Below are 16,730 nucleotides of genomic sequence, written 5' to 3'. Positions count from 1 at the left end.
GTTTTGTTGTTATTTGATAGTGTATGAATGTATAAATACAAAATTATGTTATCATCTATATGTATATGTATGGCTCAATAAAATATTTGTAAAAAACCGAACCAACCGAACCGAACCAAACCGCATTAGTTTGGTTTGGTTTGGTTCGGATTTTTTTTAAAAGCCAACCGAACCAAACCAAACCGCACTATTTTTTCTCTTGCGGTTCGGATAATTTTTTTCGTCAAAACCGTCCAAACCGCACCGCGAGCACCCCTACGTATGACATGGCAATATTCCCTAGCTCAAGGCAATATTTTAATTAATTCGTGAATCTCAATGTTAAAGTGATACTCCCTTAATTTTAAATAATCTGCTGAACCGATTAGTTTATTTAGAGTAAAATAATCGTATATGCAACAAAAATTGGTGTATTTTTATTAAAATATTCTAATCAAAAGATCAGTTAATTTGAATACAATAAAATATTAATTAATTCATTTTTATAAAATTGATTTAAAATCGATTCATAAGATGAAGGTATTATTCTATATAAATTTTTTAAAATTTTATTTCTAACAAATTTAGAATCTGCGATTTTTTCAATTGATATAATTAAAGAAGAAAAGTAAACTTCTATAAAAAATTAAATGTATCGATCATTTTTCTTAATAAGTTATTTTATAAATAAGTCGAATATTTTAGAAAGGAGATACTAAATGAGATTTACTATTACTTTTAGTGTATTATTTCAAAAAAATATTGAATGTTTTACTGAAGATTTCAAATAAAAAAATGTTTATTTATTAAAAAAAAATATATCATTATATCTTTCAAAAAGTGCATTTAAAATATTCATTAACCTTTTTTATTAACCAATTAACATTTTTCTGCGGTTTTTTCTGCCGTTTATGATCCCAACTAAAAACTTGCAAATCTGCAGATAAACTGTAGGAATAAGAATCCGCAAGTAAATCCGCAGGACTCTATATCCGCTCCGTAGGATTCGATATCTACAGGTAAATCCACTGTAATTTTCTTTGACGTGAATACTCTTGAATTTATAAGAATATGACTGCCTTCCGCTAAGTACATGCATTGCTTCTAGTAAATAAGATACACAAATATTAATATTGTATGATAAGACACAATAATACACCATTAGAAGCCAACCTAGTTTCTCAATCAATTTGTCATTTGTAATCTTGCATTCTTTCATTGAGTGCTGCTTGCTCATAATTGGAGCCTTCTGTTGATTGTTGAACATAAGTCAACCTACAAAATAGGTAGCCTGAAATGAATCGTTTGCATTTTCAGCTAACCACTCTTGAGATGTAAAATTATAATTGATAATGACATAAATCTACATGTAAATAAAGGAAATATAACGGGTAATTGATAATGAAATGTTCAAATGAAAAAACTATTCTTGAGAATGGTAATTAACTGCCGTTAACAGCTTTGTGTCTAGTGTTCGTTCTAACTGCAGACCTCTCAATGCCATGTTTAATTTACAAGTGTAAATACAAATACCATTGAATCCACACCAGAAATAACTTATAGTTCCTATATTGGTTTTAAAACAATTTTTTGATTTTTTTACAGGTTCTTGATATAATCCTCAAAAGTGCCGTGGAAAACAGTGATTCAGTCATCACACATACTGATAGATTAATGTTAGGAACCCTAGATCTAGAATTGCATAAAAAGACAATTAAACAAAACAACTTTTCTTCTTGTTCATTAATGGCTGCAGCATACAATATTTATAGTAGGGTTTTATGCTTCTAAATGGGCCACGGCCCAGCCACATTCTAACAACAACAAACATAATAAAAATTACTACTACTTGCACCTCTTTATTTTAAAATAAAGTCTTTCAGCCACATGGGTTGTCTCTTAATTCTTTTGGGCTTTGTTGTCTTCATAACATTACTCTGGGCCCCATAAGGAACCTTGTCCTCAAGGTTCAAAGATGTTTGGGTCGGGTACGCAGCACTTGTGAGTGGGCTTGAAGGAACTAGCATGGGCCCATACTTCAAATTAGGGTTGCTACTGAAATGAGAAACCTTGGTCACGTGGGGAGATAACGATGGGGCGTGGGAAATCTCAGAAGGATAAGGGGAAATCTGCCTCAACGGTTGGGATTGCTTGTTGGGAGATGGGAAAAAAACTTGGGCAGTGTGAGATCCTCGGGAAGCGCACGCATGTGCGTTACAGCTGGTGACAGGCACACGAAAACTGTCTTTGTTGGGGAAAAAATAAGAGCCGTTTGAAAAAGCAGGGGTAGATTCGTCAAAACCCGCAGTTGTACTTGCCAAAGCATCCGAAGGGTTAAGTACCACTTTCTTTCCACTTAACTCCATTCGCTTCTGAACTTTGTATTTTTCCACAGAGTTTTGAAAACACGTTTGACTTCCATCACACAAACTCTTCCTATTTTCATCGCTCAAAATCTTCATAGCTTCACCACTCAAACTTGTTCCTTGTTTCTTCTCCCTAAGCGTAGATGGTGATCCTGTTTTAGACACAGGTAGGCTTGGTTTATCCTGCAAAGAAACATCAACAAGTTTACTCACTTCTGCATGTACTCTTTTCTGATGTTCTGGAACTGGAACTGAGTTTCGATCTGTGTTTTGTAGGTCCTCTGGTGAGTGTCGCAGCTCGTGTATTTTGGAGAAATCCAACAGATCTGGTCGTAGGAGAGGGCGGAAATCTGATGTTGGATCCTCACCATGATACGGTTTCAGCAAGGAGACGTGGACAACCGGGTGGATCCGCGACGAAGACGGGAGATCAAGCAGATAATCCACAGATCCGATGCGTTTAATGATCCGATATGGGCCAAAGTACCGTTTAGCTAACTTCTGTGACTGGCGGAGGGCCACCGTGGTTTGACGATACGATTTAAGTTTTAACAGAACAAGGTCTCCTTCCTGAAAGGTAAAATTTCGTCTCTTAAGGTTCGCTTGTTTTTCCATCTTGATTCTGCTATGTTTCAGATGCTTTTTCAACTCTGTTAATACCTGGTGTTGTTGTTGCAAGGTGTTGTTCAAACCTTCGTCAGTTGCTGAATCTGTGACATAGTCCAGAAGTTTTGGGGGGTCGCGACCATACAAGGCCCGGAACGGTGACATTTGTATAGCTGTATGAAATGAAGTATTGTACCAGTACTCCGCTAGATGCAGGAACTGATGCCACTTGCGAGGATGGTCGCCAGCAAAACAACGCAGGTATGTTTCTAATGAACGATTAACAACTTCCGTTTGTCCGTCTGTCTCTGGGTGATACGAGGTGCTATATTTCAGGTGTGTTCCTTGTAACTTGAAGAAATGTTTCCAGAACTTGCTCAAAAATAAGGGATCTCGGTCAGAAATTATGGATTTGGGAATACCGTGAAGACGAAAAATCTCCACTGTGAAACGAGTCGCCAGGTCTCGAGCTGTGAAGTGAGTTGGTAATGGTAGAAAATGGACAAACTTACTGAGACGATCGCACAGAACCCATACGACCGTGTGTCCACTAGAGTTTGGTAAGTTTGTAATGAAGTCCATTGTGATGTCTTCCCAAACTTTTTCTGGAATGGGTAACGGTTGTAACAAGCCCTTTTTTTGTTGTGTTTCATATTTGTTCTGTTGACATACCGTGCAGTGTTTAACCATATGTTTTACTGCAAGGTAAACACCTGGCCAGCAAAAAGAAGCGCGCAAACAAGCCAGTGTCGCCTTGACTCCCGAGTGTCCCCCTTCTGGAGTATGATGATATTCTACCAAGATCTGATGCCGCAGGTTTCCAAGATCTGGTATGTACACTTTTTGCTGGTAGTGTAGTATCCCCTGTGACACTGAATACTCCTTACTCTTCTGGTCTGCCAATTCCAATAATTGCTGACCCCTGTTATCTGTTCTGTAAAACTGCTGCAAGGTGCGAAACAAATCTGGAATGGGGGAGGATATGGCTAAGAGCAAAGATTCTGCTTTGTCAAACTTTCTACTCAAAGCATCGGCGACCATGTTCGACTTACCAGGTTTGTACGAAATTTCGAAATCAAAACCTTGAAGTTTAGCTGTCCATCGTTGTTGCTCTGGTGTCTGAATGCGTTGCAGTAGTAAATCGCGTAGGCTCTTCTGATCTGTATAGATGTGAAATTTATGACCAATCAAATACTGACGCCATTTTTTTACAGCTTCAGTAATGGCGAACATCTCCCGAACGTACACCGATGCTGCTTGCATACGAGGACACAAGTTCTTACTAAAGAATGCTATCGGATGACCATCTTGAGATAACACAGCACCAATGGCTATTCCCGACGCGTCTGTATCAATATTAAATACCTTTGTAAAATCTGGCAGCGCTAAGACCGGCATGTTGGTCATTTTCTTTTTTAGCATTGTAAAAGCGCTGTCAGCCTCTGTACTCCATGAAAACTTAGTGGAACGAAGTAAATCGGTGAGAGGAGCGGCGAGTGAGGCGTAGTTTTGAACAAAGCGGCGATAAAATCCGGTGAGTCCTAAAAATCCACGGAGAGTCGAGAGTGAACGTGGCTGTGGCCATTCCATGATTGCTTTTACTTTTTCTGAATCGGGTGCAACACCACCTGCTGATATTATGTGTCCTAAGTAATCAATCTGTTCAGCTGCAAACACACACTTAGATAACTTAACAAAAAAAGACTGTTGCTGTAGTAAGTTAAAAACCTCCTGTAAATGAACAACATGGTCACTAAAGTTCGAACTGTAAATCAGAATGTCATCGAAAAAAACTAAAACAAAGCGTCTAAGAAAAGGTCTAAGTAAGTCATTCATTGCCGCCTGGAACGTAGAAGGTCCGTTAGTTAAACCGAAAGGCATAACCAAGAATTCATAATGTCCGTCAAAAGTGCGAAAAGCTGTTTTATATGTGTCTTTCGATGCAACCCTGATCTGGTGGTAACCAGAACATAAATCTATCTTGGAAAAAATGGTAGCTGAGCCTAGCTCATCTAATAATTCATCAATAGTTGGGATGGGGAATCTGTCTTTGATAGTAACCGCGTTTAGTGCGCGATAGTCTACACAAAAACGCCATGTTCCATCTTTCTTTTTCACAAGTAGGACCGGGGAGGAGAAAGGGCTTGTGCTAGGAATAATTGTACCATCCTGAAACATCTGTTGGATTAGGGTAGTCATGGCGTCTTTTTTTGAGTGAGGGTATCGATATGGCTTAACATTGATGGGAGGAGTGTTTGGGATAAGGTTAATATGGTGGTCTTGGGGTCTGGGTGGTGGGAGGCCTTTGGGCTGTTGGAAAATAGATTGGAATTTGGTTAAAAGCTTGGTGATTTGGCTTGGTAAAATAGGCGATGGTTTTTCATTGGCTGGGCAGGTGGGATGGGTTGGTTCTAAAAATAATAAATGAAAAGATGCGACAGAGTCTGTGTGTATGAGTTGTCGTAATTGATGGAACGTAGTATGCATAGGTTTAGAACTAGGATCACCGGTCAATGTCATGGGTTTATCTTGATGATGAAAGGTGAGGGAAGGGATAGAGAAATCTGCTTGAATGGGTCCTAATGTCCTTAGCCATGCCATACCCAAAACAATATCAGCCCCTTCAATTGGTAACAAATAGAAAGGAAGAGTGAATGATTTATTTTGAAGTGAGAGTTCAACTTGGTGGCAAATTCCTTCGCATTGTAAATGAGAGCCGTTACCAACCATAACCGAAAAGTGGTTAATAGGTGTAGGTCTGAGGTTTAAATGTTGGGCAATCCTTGGCTGCATAATATTGTGTGTACTGCCTGTGTCAACTAGAACCATCACTTGTAAGCCGGCAATTGATCCTTTGAATTTGAGGGTTTGTGGTGAGAACTGCCCGGTAACAGCTTGAGGGGAAAGCTGAAAATAAGTATCATTCAAGTCTTGTTCATGATCACAATCTATGTTCTCTTCCACCTCCACATGTTCAATACCCACTTCATCATCTGCGACTAAAATGAGAAATCTGCCCGTAGAACATTTGTGACCCGTAAAGAATTTTTCGTCGCAATTAAAACAAAGACCTTGTGCACGTCTTTCTTGTAATTGTGCTTGAGTGAGTTTCCGAATGGGGGTTTTTGACTGTGGTGAGTTGAAAGGTTTATGCGTGGGGCTGTTGTTTTGTGGGGCAGGATGCTGGGTTGTTAAATGGGATGGGAGAGTAGTAGTTAGTGGTGGTTTCGTGTACATGGTGGGTTTTAGGCTGCTGTGTGGGGAGAATTTGGGTTTAGCATCCTTAATTTTGGATTCAATCAACTTAGCTAAGCCAATTGCTTGAGAAATGGAGGTGGGCTTGTGAATGGCTAACTCATTTTGAATATCTATTTGTAATCCGGAAATGAAACAATTAAGTATTGCATCAGCTGGTAAACCAATAACCTTGTTACCAAGTTGCTCAAATTTAGTTTGATACTCCATAACCGAACCGATTTGCTTTAATTTGAATAATTCCGCTTGGTGATTCTCAAAGGTAGAAGGACCAAATCTGAGTTCTAATTCACGTGTGAAATTAAACCAATTTGTCAACAAACGATTTTGGTGCATCCATTTGTACCAACTTAATGCGTCTCCTTTCATATAGAAAGAAATAAGTGACATGCGATTTTCAGGTGGCAGGTTATAGAAACTAAAATACTGGTCTGCTTGAAAAAGCCACTCTAAGGGATTAGATCCATCAAATAATGGCAATTCGAGTTTAGGGGAACGTGGGGGGGGGGGGGGGGGGGTAAGGTAGGAATATGGGGTTGTTGTTGGTAAAAGTCTGGTTGTGGGAAAGGGTGGGGAATGGTGTGGGGAGGGATGAAAGTAGTTTGTGGATGACTATAAGGGGAATATGTGTGAAAAGGTGGCGGTGGAGGTGCTGCTGTTAGTGTAGGGGTAGTAAAAACAGAAGGCTGTGGGTTGCTGTGTATATGGTTTGGTGAGTTTCGAAGAGGGGTATGTGCAGATGTAAGGGTTTGTGTGAACGGAGTAGAACCAAAAGAAACAGTAGCAGAATGTTGTGCAGTACCTGAGTGTGACGCTGAAGGGGTAGCCGCTGCTGTCATGGGCTGTTTCTCACGGTTTAACCCAGCTTTTTGAATGGCAGCAATGAGAGCTTCATACTTAGCATCTTCATCTTCCTTTTCGGAATTCAGCCTTGTATGAATCTCACCCATTTGTTGAGCTATAGATGCAGAAATTTGTGCAAACCTTACATCTATTTGTTCTTGAGTTTCAGCCATAGCATTGTTAAAGTGTTGGGTAGACATTTGGATAGCCTCTTCCAAAATTTCTTTGGAAGAAGGGTTTGGAGGTTTTGGTGGAGCCATGGAGGGATTGAGTAATATTGATGAAAGCACCAATGATAGATTAATGTTAGGAACCCTAGATCTAGAATTGCATAAAAAGACAATTAAACAAAACAACTTTTCTTCTTGTTCATTAATGGCTGCAGCATACAATATTTATAGTAGGGTTTTATGCTTCTAAATGGGCCACGGCCCAGCCACATTCTAACAACAACAAACATAATAAAAATTACTACTACTTGCACCTCTTTATTTTAAAATAAAGTCTTTCAGCCACATGGGTTGTCTCTTAATTCTTTTGGGCTTTGTTGTCTTCATAACACATACGCTCAACAATGGTTTGTACTTTTGTAGTACATTGAAAACATTACATGCAAATCAGTGAGGTAAACTCCAATGAAACAAGAAGGAATCCTCTAACTTATGAGTTGGGATGCTCTCCATCAAAAGTATTGGTGTATAATGTATAATTTTTCCATTTTTTCCTCTTCTCCTCACTAAGGATATTATGATCAACTTGTTGATTATCTAATGGGGTCAGGTTCAAGTGTGGAGTGTGTATATTCTTCGATGAACTTTCTTCAAACTGATGGACAACTCCAATAAAAAACCACAAAGTAAGTTCAAAATTTTAAATTATTCATCCCATTAGAATAAACAGGAAACTGGTGGTGAAGATTACACATTCTTTTACCATAGTAAATCACCATGACAATGATCACCTCGGAGAGAAAAAAGGTGTGAGATTTATTACCTTAGCTACTATAAACTACCAAATGCTATAAACCTAAAGGCTACATTATACAACTAATTACTTAACGATCCATCATATAGTGATAAACAATTCAGTTCAAGCTAATTATAGGGGGAAGGCATACTCCTAGAGCTTTCTATTCCACAAAAATGAGTTCCCATTTAACCAATTTCATGACAAACTCATCTACATTTTGGTACTTCTTTTGAGCTTCAACAAAGCTACTTCCAAGAATATGATCAATCGAACCAAGCAGCTGCAATTATTCGTAACATAACCTCATAATCAATTCCCAGCACATAGATCAAAATAAAAAGGCTTAAAACTACGGGTGGCAAACGGGCATATCCGCCTCGTTTAGGCCCGTCCCGCAAAAGCCCGCAAAAATGGGGCAGAGCGATGCAGGCATATTTGAGAGTGCGGGTCTAAAACCTTGCCCCGCGCCTGCAAAAAAGTGAGGGTGGGGAAGGCCTGTGGGCACTGAACTTTTTAGGCCTAAAAATAGTAAAATTGTATGAAAAAGCTCATGCCCGTAAAAGCCCGCAAAAAATGGGGCGGGGCGGGACGGACACATTAAAGAGAGGGGACCTAAAAACTTGTCCCGCCCTACAAAAAAGTGCAGGCAAAACGGGCTTTCCCTGCAGGACAAGCCCGTTTTACAACTCCTACTTAAAACCCACTTTTCCATCAATTTGATCAGCAAGTAAATCTAAATTGAACAGCTCAAAAACCAATTTTATTATATTCTATAATTATGAGAGCCAAATCTTTCCAAGCCTCCAATAAAAACCTCTGCAAATAATCACAGAGAATTCAAACCAACATTCCTAATGAATTCATTGGGAACAAAAATATAATGATATAAAGATCAAGAACATGCCCAAAAACTTCTCCCTTTTTTTCGATGATATGTATTAGTTTCAAATGCATTTTTCCTCATCAACTCCACTAATTCCTTTATCTGGATTTGACTTTAGTAAATTTGATAGGCCTTTAACCAGAACACGGTATCATTAAATTATATTAGCAAAATAACTTATTGCAACATCTGTGTGAGAAACAAAGAGTATGTTGTAGGCTTACCCCTCCTAATTGTTGTAAAGCAAAAATATTATGATCTTTAGACATCGAATCAAGTTCTTCTAACCCAACTCCGTAGTCACCAACTAAAGTTTGATGTGCGGGTGTAGCTGCTGGACTTATCATTGGATAATTCAAAATATAAATTGAAAGATCGTAATAAGTAAAGATCGATGTTGTACTTATTTTCCTTTGAACAACCATGAAACGTGGCGGCTATGAAACATTATACGCCCTTGAACAACAATCAACCCATAAGATATTCAACACAAATTCAAGAGCATTTAAAACAAAGGAAATGTTTAAATCAAACAAAAAGCATAGCGGAAAACCTATGCGATTGTCACGATGACGAATTACATTTGGAACTGCATTGTTATACCTCTGCATATCATATTCAAATTGAAATGGTTGTGCATTGATACAGTGCAAAGAAGAGTGTTGTAATCATAGAAAGTGAGACATTAATTGAAGAATAAACAATACTCTGATCAAGATATTGAAAAATAAACAATACCCAGATCAAGATAGTATCACCGTGAAAGAGTTGAAGCATTTCCATCGCCTCTGAATGAAGAGCTTTTTCGCATTCCGGAATGACAATGCTAAAATTCCTCTTTACCCATTGCAAGCTAAGGATGTTTATCACCTTACAACACAAATGTACCTTGCAACATAGCCAAATAACACAACCATCAAAATAAAATTAAAAAACCAAATATCGACATATATAAATTCAAACCGCTAAGTATTCATCTTTCAACTCACCATATGGTTAGTTTTCAAGTTGTCAATATGCTTCTTAAATACCTCAGATCAAAAATCCTTGCAAATAAACTTGATTGCTTCCTAATGATCACCAAACTGAGTTTCTAAAGAAGCTTTATCAACAACGAAAAAACACCAACATGAAGAGATCACCTTAAATTTATATTTGTTATTCCCAGAATGCAAAAACAAAGAAAATCACTGGAATAAAAATAAAAGGCATTCTCAAAGATTTGTTGCTTAGTAGCTGAACAAAGAGATAGAATAACTTGCATGTTAATCATACATACACAACAGAGGCCTTCACAAATTTTCAAAATAATTATTGAGAGTCGGGTAGTTCTTCGAAGTTCAAAATAACCTATCTCTGCTCTTGATTAACTCCCTCTCCATTTACTTCAACTGAAAACACAACAATCATAACAAATCAAATTAAGATCTAAAAGCAAAAGCGATATACCGATAAATACGTGTCAGCGGCGTTGTTCGGCGTGATGTGTGATGTCGTGTGGTTGCAGCGGCGGTGTAATCGAGTGGGGATGGTGATCACTTTTCACTGCTTGAGTTCTGCAAAAGTAACACATTTTAACGTTGGTGGTTGTGCGATTCGCGTTTCAACGTGAGATGGTCGAAAAAAGGAATTTGATGTGGTGCAATTGTGAGATTTGTTCCCTTTTTATTTTCTTTAATATACTATATGTTTTGTTTATTTCTTCTTTTTTCTATGGAAGTAATAAAAAAATATTCACGACTTTAAAGTTAAGGATAGAAAATGGATCTGGTTCATTAGACATGTTTTGTCCGCATTTGTTTGATTATGTAAAAAAAAAAATTATTAAAAATAGAAGATAGGTTATTTTATTGAATTCATGTGATTTTATCAAAGTCACTTTAATCCAATAATACTAATTATAGTATAGTAGCAAAGTGGTCCACCACATACCGACAGAGAGAAAAAATAGAGGATAAGAAATCATGAAATCAAAGTTATCAAAAAGAAGTGCATGATTAATTCCACATTAAAAATGATTTTTCTACCTCAATGATTAAAAAGACCACATTTGCATAGAGATACCCCTCTCACTCACTAAACTACTACTATTCCTATATATACACACCAGTTTCCTCCTAGTGAAAACATCATCACACAGAAATGGCTCGTGTAGGTTCAAAGCTGTTAGTCTCAGTAGACTTAAAGAAGAAACCATGGGAGCAAGAGCTGCCTCTTCACAACCGGTGGCATCCAGAGATACCACCGGTCGCGGAGGCAACAACCGGTGAACTTTTCAGAGTTGAGATGATAGATTTCAGTGGTGGTGCTATCACTAATAATCCAACGGCTGATGATGCCAAACATGTTGATCTTTCTCAAGTAAGTTCCTTATTTCATCCTCTATCTGTGTTTTCAAACACACTTTTTATAGTGTTTACCTCAAACTAGTTCATACTTGATACCATGCCACTAAAATGCTTGTGCTATCAACTTTACATTCATCTATCTGCATAGATCTGAATTTGGATAATGAAATCACCATATGTTATTTAAGATTTAATATTTTATAAAATATTAACATAAATATATAATAACATATAGTATATAACTATAGTCTATAGCATATCCTAAAGTTGAAAATGAATATAAACCACATTTCCAATCATGCACAAGTCAAGTCCACTATGTGGTCCTTCCACTAGTGGAAAACTGGTCCTTTTCTTATAGTAAGGCCAAACTTTGTGATAACAAATATCTAAAGTCTAGATCATGTTCAACCTGTTTTGGAAATCATTGTACTAGTTTGTTCATGGCACCATCAACTCCAAGACTGGTTGTGCCGATAGACTTGAAAATGAAGCCATCGGAACAGAAATTACCTCTTCATAATCGATGGCACCCTGATATACCCGCTGTGGTGGATGTTTATACCGGTGAAATGTTTAGGGTAGAGATGGTAGATTGGACAGGAGGTGCTATTAAAGATGACAATTCAGCACTAGACATAAAACTTGTAGACCTCTCGAATGTAAGTAATGTTAGCCGACGGTTTGAATCGTTAGATCAAAATTGTGACTAGTGTGATTGTGTGATTATGTGATTATAAGGCCTAGCATAAGTTTTTTGGTGATTAATTTTGGATGATGGGGTAAATGGTTCAGGTGCATTACCTTAGTGGGCCAATAAGAGTTGTGGACAATGAAGGCCTCCCAGCTTTGCCTGGAGATTTGCTTGCTGTTGAAATATGCAACTTAGGTCCTCTCCCTGGTGATGAATGGGGCTTTACAGCAACATTTGACAGAGAAAACGGAGGCGGTTTCTTGACGGATCATTTTCCTCATGCCACAAAAGCTATCTGGTACTTTGAAGGGATATATGCTTATTCGCCTCAGATACCAGGTGATATGATAGAACTAGTACATCGCTTTTTTGTTTGTATAATGTTATGATATATATACTTTTTCTAGTTTCGAATATAAGCAACAAAATTTTATATTTCGTAGTATAGAATATAAACAAAATGTAACCAATTCTACCGCATTTAATTGTCACTGATGAGAATCATTTGTGTTGTACAGGAGTGAGGTTTCCGGGGATAACACATCCTGGTATAATTGGAACTGCACCATCAGTGGAGCTCCTAAACATATGGAATGAAAGGGAAAGAGATGTTGAAGAAAATGGTCTTAAGTCTCTGAAACTATGCGAGGTTTTGCATTCCAGACCCTTGGCAAACTTACCAACACCAAGAAACTGTCACCTCGGAAAGGTAACGATGCATCTCTAGATAAATTTAGCAAATTCTCAGAATACAAGCTCAATAAATTTTAGCTCATTTTGAGGCCCTTTTCTTGACATGCTTGTAGATTGAAAAAGGTTCCGATGAATGGGAGAGGATTGCGAGGGAAGCAGCGAGAACTGTACCGGGAAGAGAAAATGGTGGAAATTGCGACATAAAAAATCTAAGCAGAGGTTCCAAGGTGTACCTTCCTGTTTTTGTAGAAGGAGCAAATCTCAGCACTGGTGACATGCACTTTTCACAGGGTGATGGTGAGGTCTCACTATGTGGTGCAATTGAAATGAGTGGTTTCTTGGAGCTCAAGTAAGTACATAAAACTTACATTAATTTAATTCAAATCTTAGCAAACTTGGACCTTCCATTTATACAACTAAGCTTATAATACCCTTTTTATTTTGATGTCATGATTAGGTGTGATATCATAAGGGGTGGAATGAAAGAGTACCTTACACCAATGGGTCCTACTCCCCTTCATGTGAACCCAATATTTGAAATAGGCCCTGTTGAACCAAGTTTCTCAGAGTGGTTAGTGTTTGAGGGCATTAGTGTGGATGAACATGGGAAGCAACACTACCTAGATGCAACTGTTGCTTACAAAAGAGCAGTACTCAATGCTATAGACTATATATCCAAGTTTGGTTATTCCAAAGAACAGGTTTAACTTCACAACTCAACACACTATAAAACTCCTATACATGTTATTTTTCTCCACATAAAAAGGAATCAAGTGTATGCATGGCCGTCTTAAGTTTTTAGAGGCTCTGCATAGGCGAGTCACAGTTCAATCTTGATAAAACTAATAGAGGTCCTATTTAATCACGAATTAACTGTGATAAATATGTTAAGAAACCTTATTTAACCACAGTTTAATCGTGACAAATTTGAAATCCTGTATGGTAGCTCACCTCGCAGGCTCTTAAAAACGGCCTTAGTATATGTTACTACTATATGACAAAGACAACAAAAACACAACCTATGGCTAATTGATGTTCTTGAACATTATTCAGGTGTACCTTCTGCTATCTTGTTGTCCTTGTGAAGGAAGAATATCTGGAATTGTTGATGCTCCAAATGCTTGTGCAACATTGGCCATCCCAACAGCTATATTTGATCAGGTAAATATCTATGTCCATTGTCAACTTTCCCTATTGAAAAACAATTATGAGCCTAATTATTGGATATTTATAACTAAATTATCGATCATATCAGGGTACTTGATTCATATTATTCATGTTTTTGCAGGATATTCGTCCTAAGAATAACAAGGTACCAGTTGGACCTCGCGTTGTAAGGAAACCAGATGTCTTCAAATGCACTTATGATGGAAACTTACCCATCACAAAGAACGCCAGTGCCTCATCATGATTTCTCTTACTTTGAATTTAAGTCACATGCTTTTGTAACATATTCCAGAACTGGTGTGGTTTTTGTGCCATAAAAATAAAGTTTGTTGGAAATAGTTGGACATTTGAATTGTATGCAACTGTTTCCCATTGAACTGCTGGAATAATTTCAATAATTTATGGCATGGTTGAGTTAATTTATTTCTGATCCTAATAAATGATGGTTTTAGAAATTCTCTGGCCAGTTAGAATCATCTCAATTTCTCAAATTTTAGGTGCAATGGACATTGGACAATAGTAGAATAGTAGAAGTTCCAGATTTGTTTCGTGGCATTCTCCTCTTGAAGTGTGGTTAAATTAAATGATGAAGTTTATTTGGCGAGACATGAAATTGTCAAGAACGGGGCACAATTGTGTGGGGGTGTAATGAAGTAGAAACTTCTAAAGTTTAAGCTTTAAAGACATATAATGTGAATGCAATGTGTTTGGTATAATTTGAACATCTATATTGGGTTGGTTGGATATAAACCGTCACTCAAATAAAGTACACGTGAGTTTGTTGGGGATTTGGTTGATCATTAGATTGATGCAACACAAGACAAGAGAAATGGAATATAGCGTAACGGAATGAAGTATGACGGAATAGAATATAAGTCTTACTCTATTGTTTATTGTTTAGATATTATATTAATATTGTTTAGGTCTTACTCTATTAGATTTAATGAAATGAAATAAAAAATGGAATGAAATAAATGGAGGATTTGATGGAATGAAATGGAATAGATTTCAATCATATTTCACTTCACTCCACCCATTATTTGCAAATTCAAACAATAGAATCACATTATTTACCACTTCATTTCATTCTATCACATACCGTTAATCCAAACATTCAAATTTTACTAAACAATTTTATTTTCAACAAATAGATTTTGATTAAATTATTAATCATGAAATAAATATTAAATAAATTTTCTTTGAAAGTTATAAAAATGTTTATTGAAGCAGATATGATTCATCCTATTTCTAACAGTTTTTTGGTAAGTCCAGTGAATGTAGTCCCTAAAAGGGAGGTATGATCGTCGTTAAAAATGAAAAGAACGAGTTGATTCCGACTCGAATTGTTATTGAATGTCAGATGTGTATTAATTATAAGAGGTTAAACCAAGGAACTATAAAAGATCATTTCCACTGCCTTTTTGGATCAAATTTTAGAAAGATTAGTAGGTCAAGGGTAGTATTGTTTCTTGGATGACTATTCGGGATATATTCAGATTGCTGTAGACCCCACAGATTAGAAAAACGCCGCTTTCACATGCCCTTTCAGAGTGTTTGCCTATTCCTGGATGTCGTTTGGATTATGTAACACACCCACCACTTTTCAAAGGTGCATGCTTTCTATATTTTGAGATATGATTGAATCTTCCATCAATGTATTTATGGATGACTTTTCTGTTTTTGGTATTGATTTTGATAAATATCTTTCTCACCTTAATGTTATTTTGGAGAGATGTACCGAAATGAACCTTGTTTTAAATTGGGGAAAATGTAATTTCATGGTAACTGAAGGTAACATTTTGGGACATAAAATGTCATCGAAAGGCATTGAGGTTGATCTAGCTCAAATTGAGGTTTTTGAAAATTACCACCTCCAATAAATGTTAAAGGAGTCAGGAGTCTCCTATACCATGTCGGTTTTTACTAAAAATTTATAAAGGACTTCTCTAAAATTACGAAACTTCTTTACAATCTCCTTGTAAAGGAAAATGATTTTGCTTTTGATAATGAGTGTTTTAAATCTTTTTCCGTCATTAAAGAAAAGCTTGTGACAACACCTGTAATCGTCGCTCCAAATGGGGAACTTCTCTTTGAATTTATGTGTGAAGCAGGTGATTACGCGATAGGCGCAATTTTTGGTCAAAGCCATGGGAAATTTTTCCATGCAAGTTATTACGCTAGTAAGATTTTAAACGAAAATCAAGTGAATTATACCACCACTGAAAAGGAATTATTATCTATTTTATGCATTGGAAAAATTTCGGGCATATCTAATTTGTTCGAAAGTTGTTATTTTTAAATATCATGCAGCGTTGAAATGCCTTTTCAACAAAGGAGACTCTGAACTAAGGTTACTACGATGAATATCGTTGTTACAAGAGTTCGACTTAAAAATAAAGGATAAGAAAGATGTTGAATATGTGTTATAACTGATCATTTATCTAAATTGGAGAACAGTGAAGTCACTCAAAAATAAAAGACTATAAATGAAGAGTTTTTAGATGAACACTTAATGGCAATTATCAAACGACCTTAATTTGCTGATACAAAAAATGTTTCGGAAGACTACACCTAGCAGCCGAAGAAATAATTCTACAAAGAGGCTGATCACTACTTTTGGAATGAACCTTATCTTATTAAAATTAGTGTTGGAGGTTTAATACGCAAGTGTGTTGCAGGTTAAGAAGCTAAAAACATTATGTCACACTGTCATAGCTTACCTTATGAAGGGTGCCATAGTGGGGAAAGAACAGTTGCGAAGGTGCTCCAAAGTGGCTTTTAGTGGCCAACTCTATTCAAAGATGGTAAGTTATATGTTCAAGAATGTCTTTAATTCCAAAAAACATGTAACATTTCAAAACGTGATGAGATGCCTCTTAATGGTATGATAGAGGTAGAACCCTTTGATTATCGGGGAATCGACTTTA

The 16,730-nt window shown here is 36.9% G+C and overlaps 2 protein-coding genes across 3 annotated transcripts; one reads left to right on the top strand and one right to left on the bottom strand.

Annotated features, from left to right (window-relative positions):
* Positions 1–6,655: 6,655 nt before the first annotated feature.
* LOC131643665 (extensin-like) lies at positions 6,656–7,309 on the bottom strand. Its single transcript, XM_058913953.1, has one exon. It carries the CDS (start codon positions 7,307–7,309, stop codon positions 6,656–6,658), a length of 654 nt encoding a protein of 217 aa, XP_058769936.1.
* Positions 7,310–10,936: 3,627 nt separating this feature from the next.
* On the top strand, positions 10,937–14,226 carry LOC131638865 (uncharacterized). 2 transcript variants are annotated; one of them, XM_058909413.1, is made up of 7 exons: positions 10,937–11,262; positions 12,045–12,282; positions 12,462–12,652; positions 12,750–12,985; positions 13,094–13,337; positions 13,690–13,797; positions 13,925–14,226. In XM_058909413.1, exons 1-7 carry the CDS (start codon positions 11,044–11,046, stop codon positions 14,045–14,047), a joined length of 1,359 nt encoding a protein of 452 aa, XP_058765396.1. In that variant the 5' UTR covers positions 10,937–11,043; the 3' UTR covers positions 14,048–14,226. The 2 variants fall into 2 exon arrangements, with proteins under 2 accessions (XP_058765396.1, XP_058765400.1); XM_058909417.1 differs by lacking the exon at positions 10,937–11,262 and adding an exon at positions 11,608–11,911.
* Positions 14,227–16,730: the final 2,504 nt, after the last annotated feature.

Source organism: Vicia villosa, linkage group LG1 (assembly GCF_029867415.1).
Source record: "Vicia villosa cultivar HV-30 ecotype Madison, WI linkage group LG1, Vvil1.0, whole genome shotgun sequence".
Lineage (NCBI taxonomy): Eukaryota > Viridiplantae > Streptophyta > Magnoliopsida > Fabales > Fabaceae > Vicia > Vicia villosa.
The sequence above is the reverse complement of the archived record's forward strand: the minus strand, read 5'-3'. Positions and strand labels throughout refer to the sequence as shown.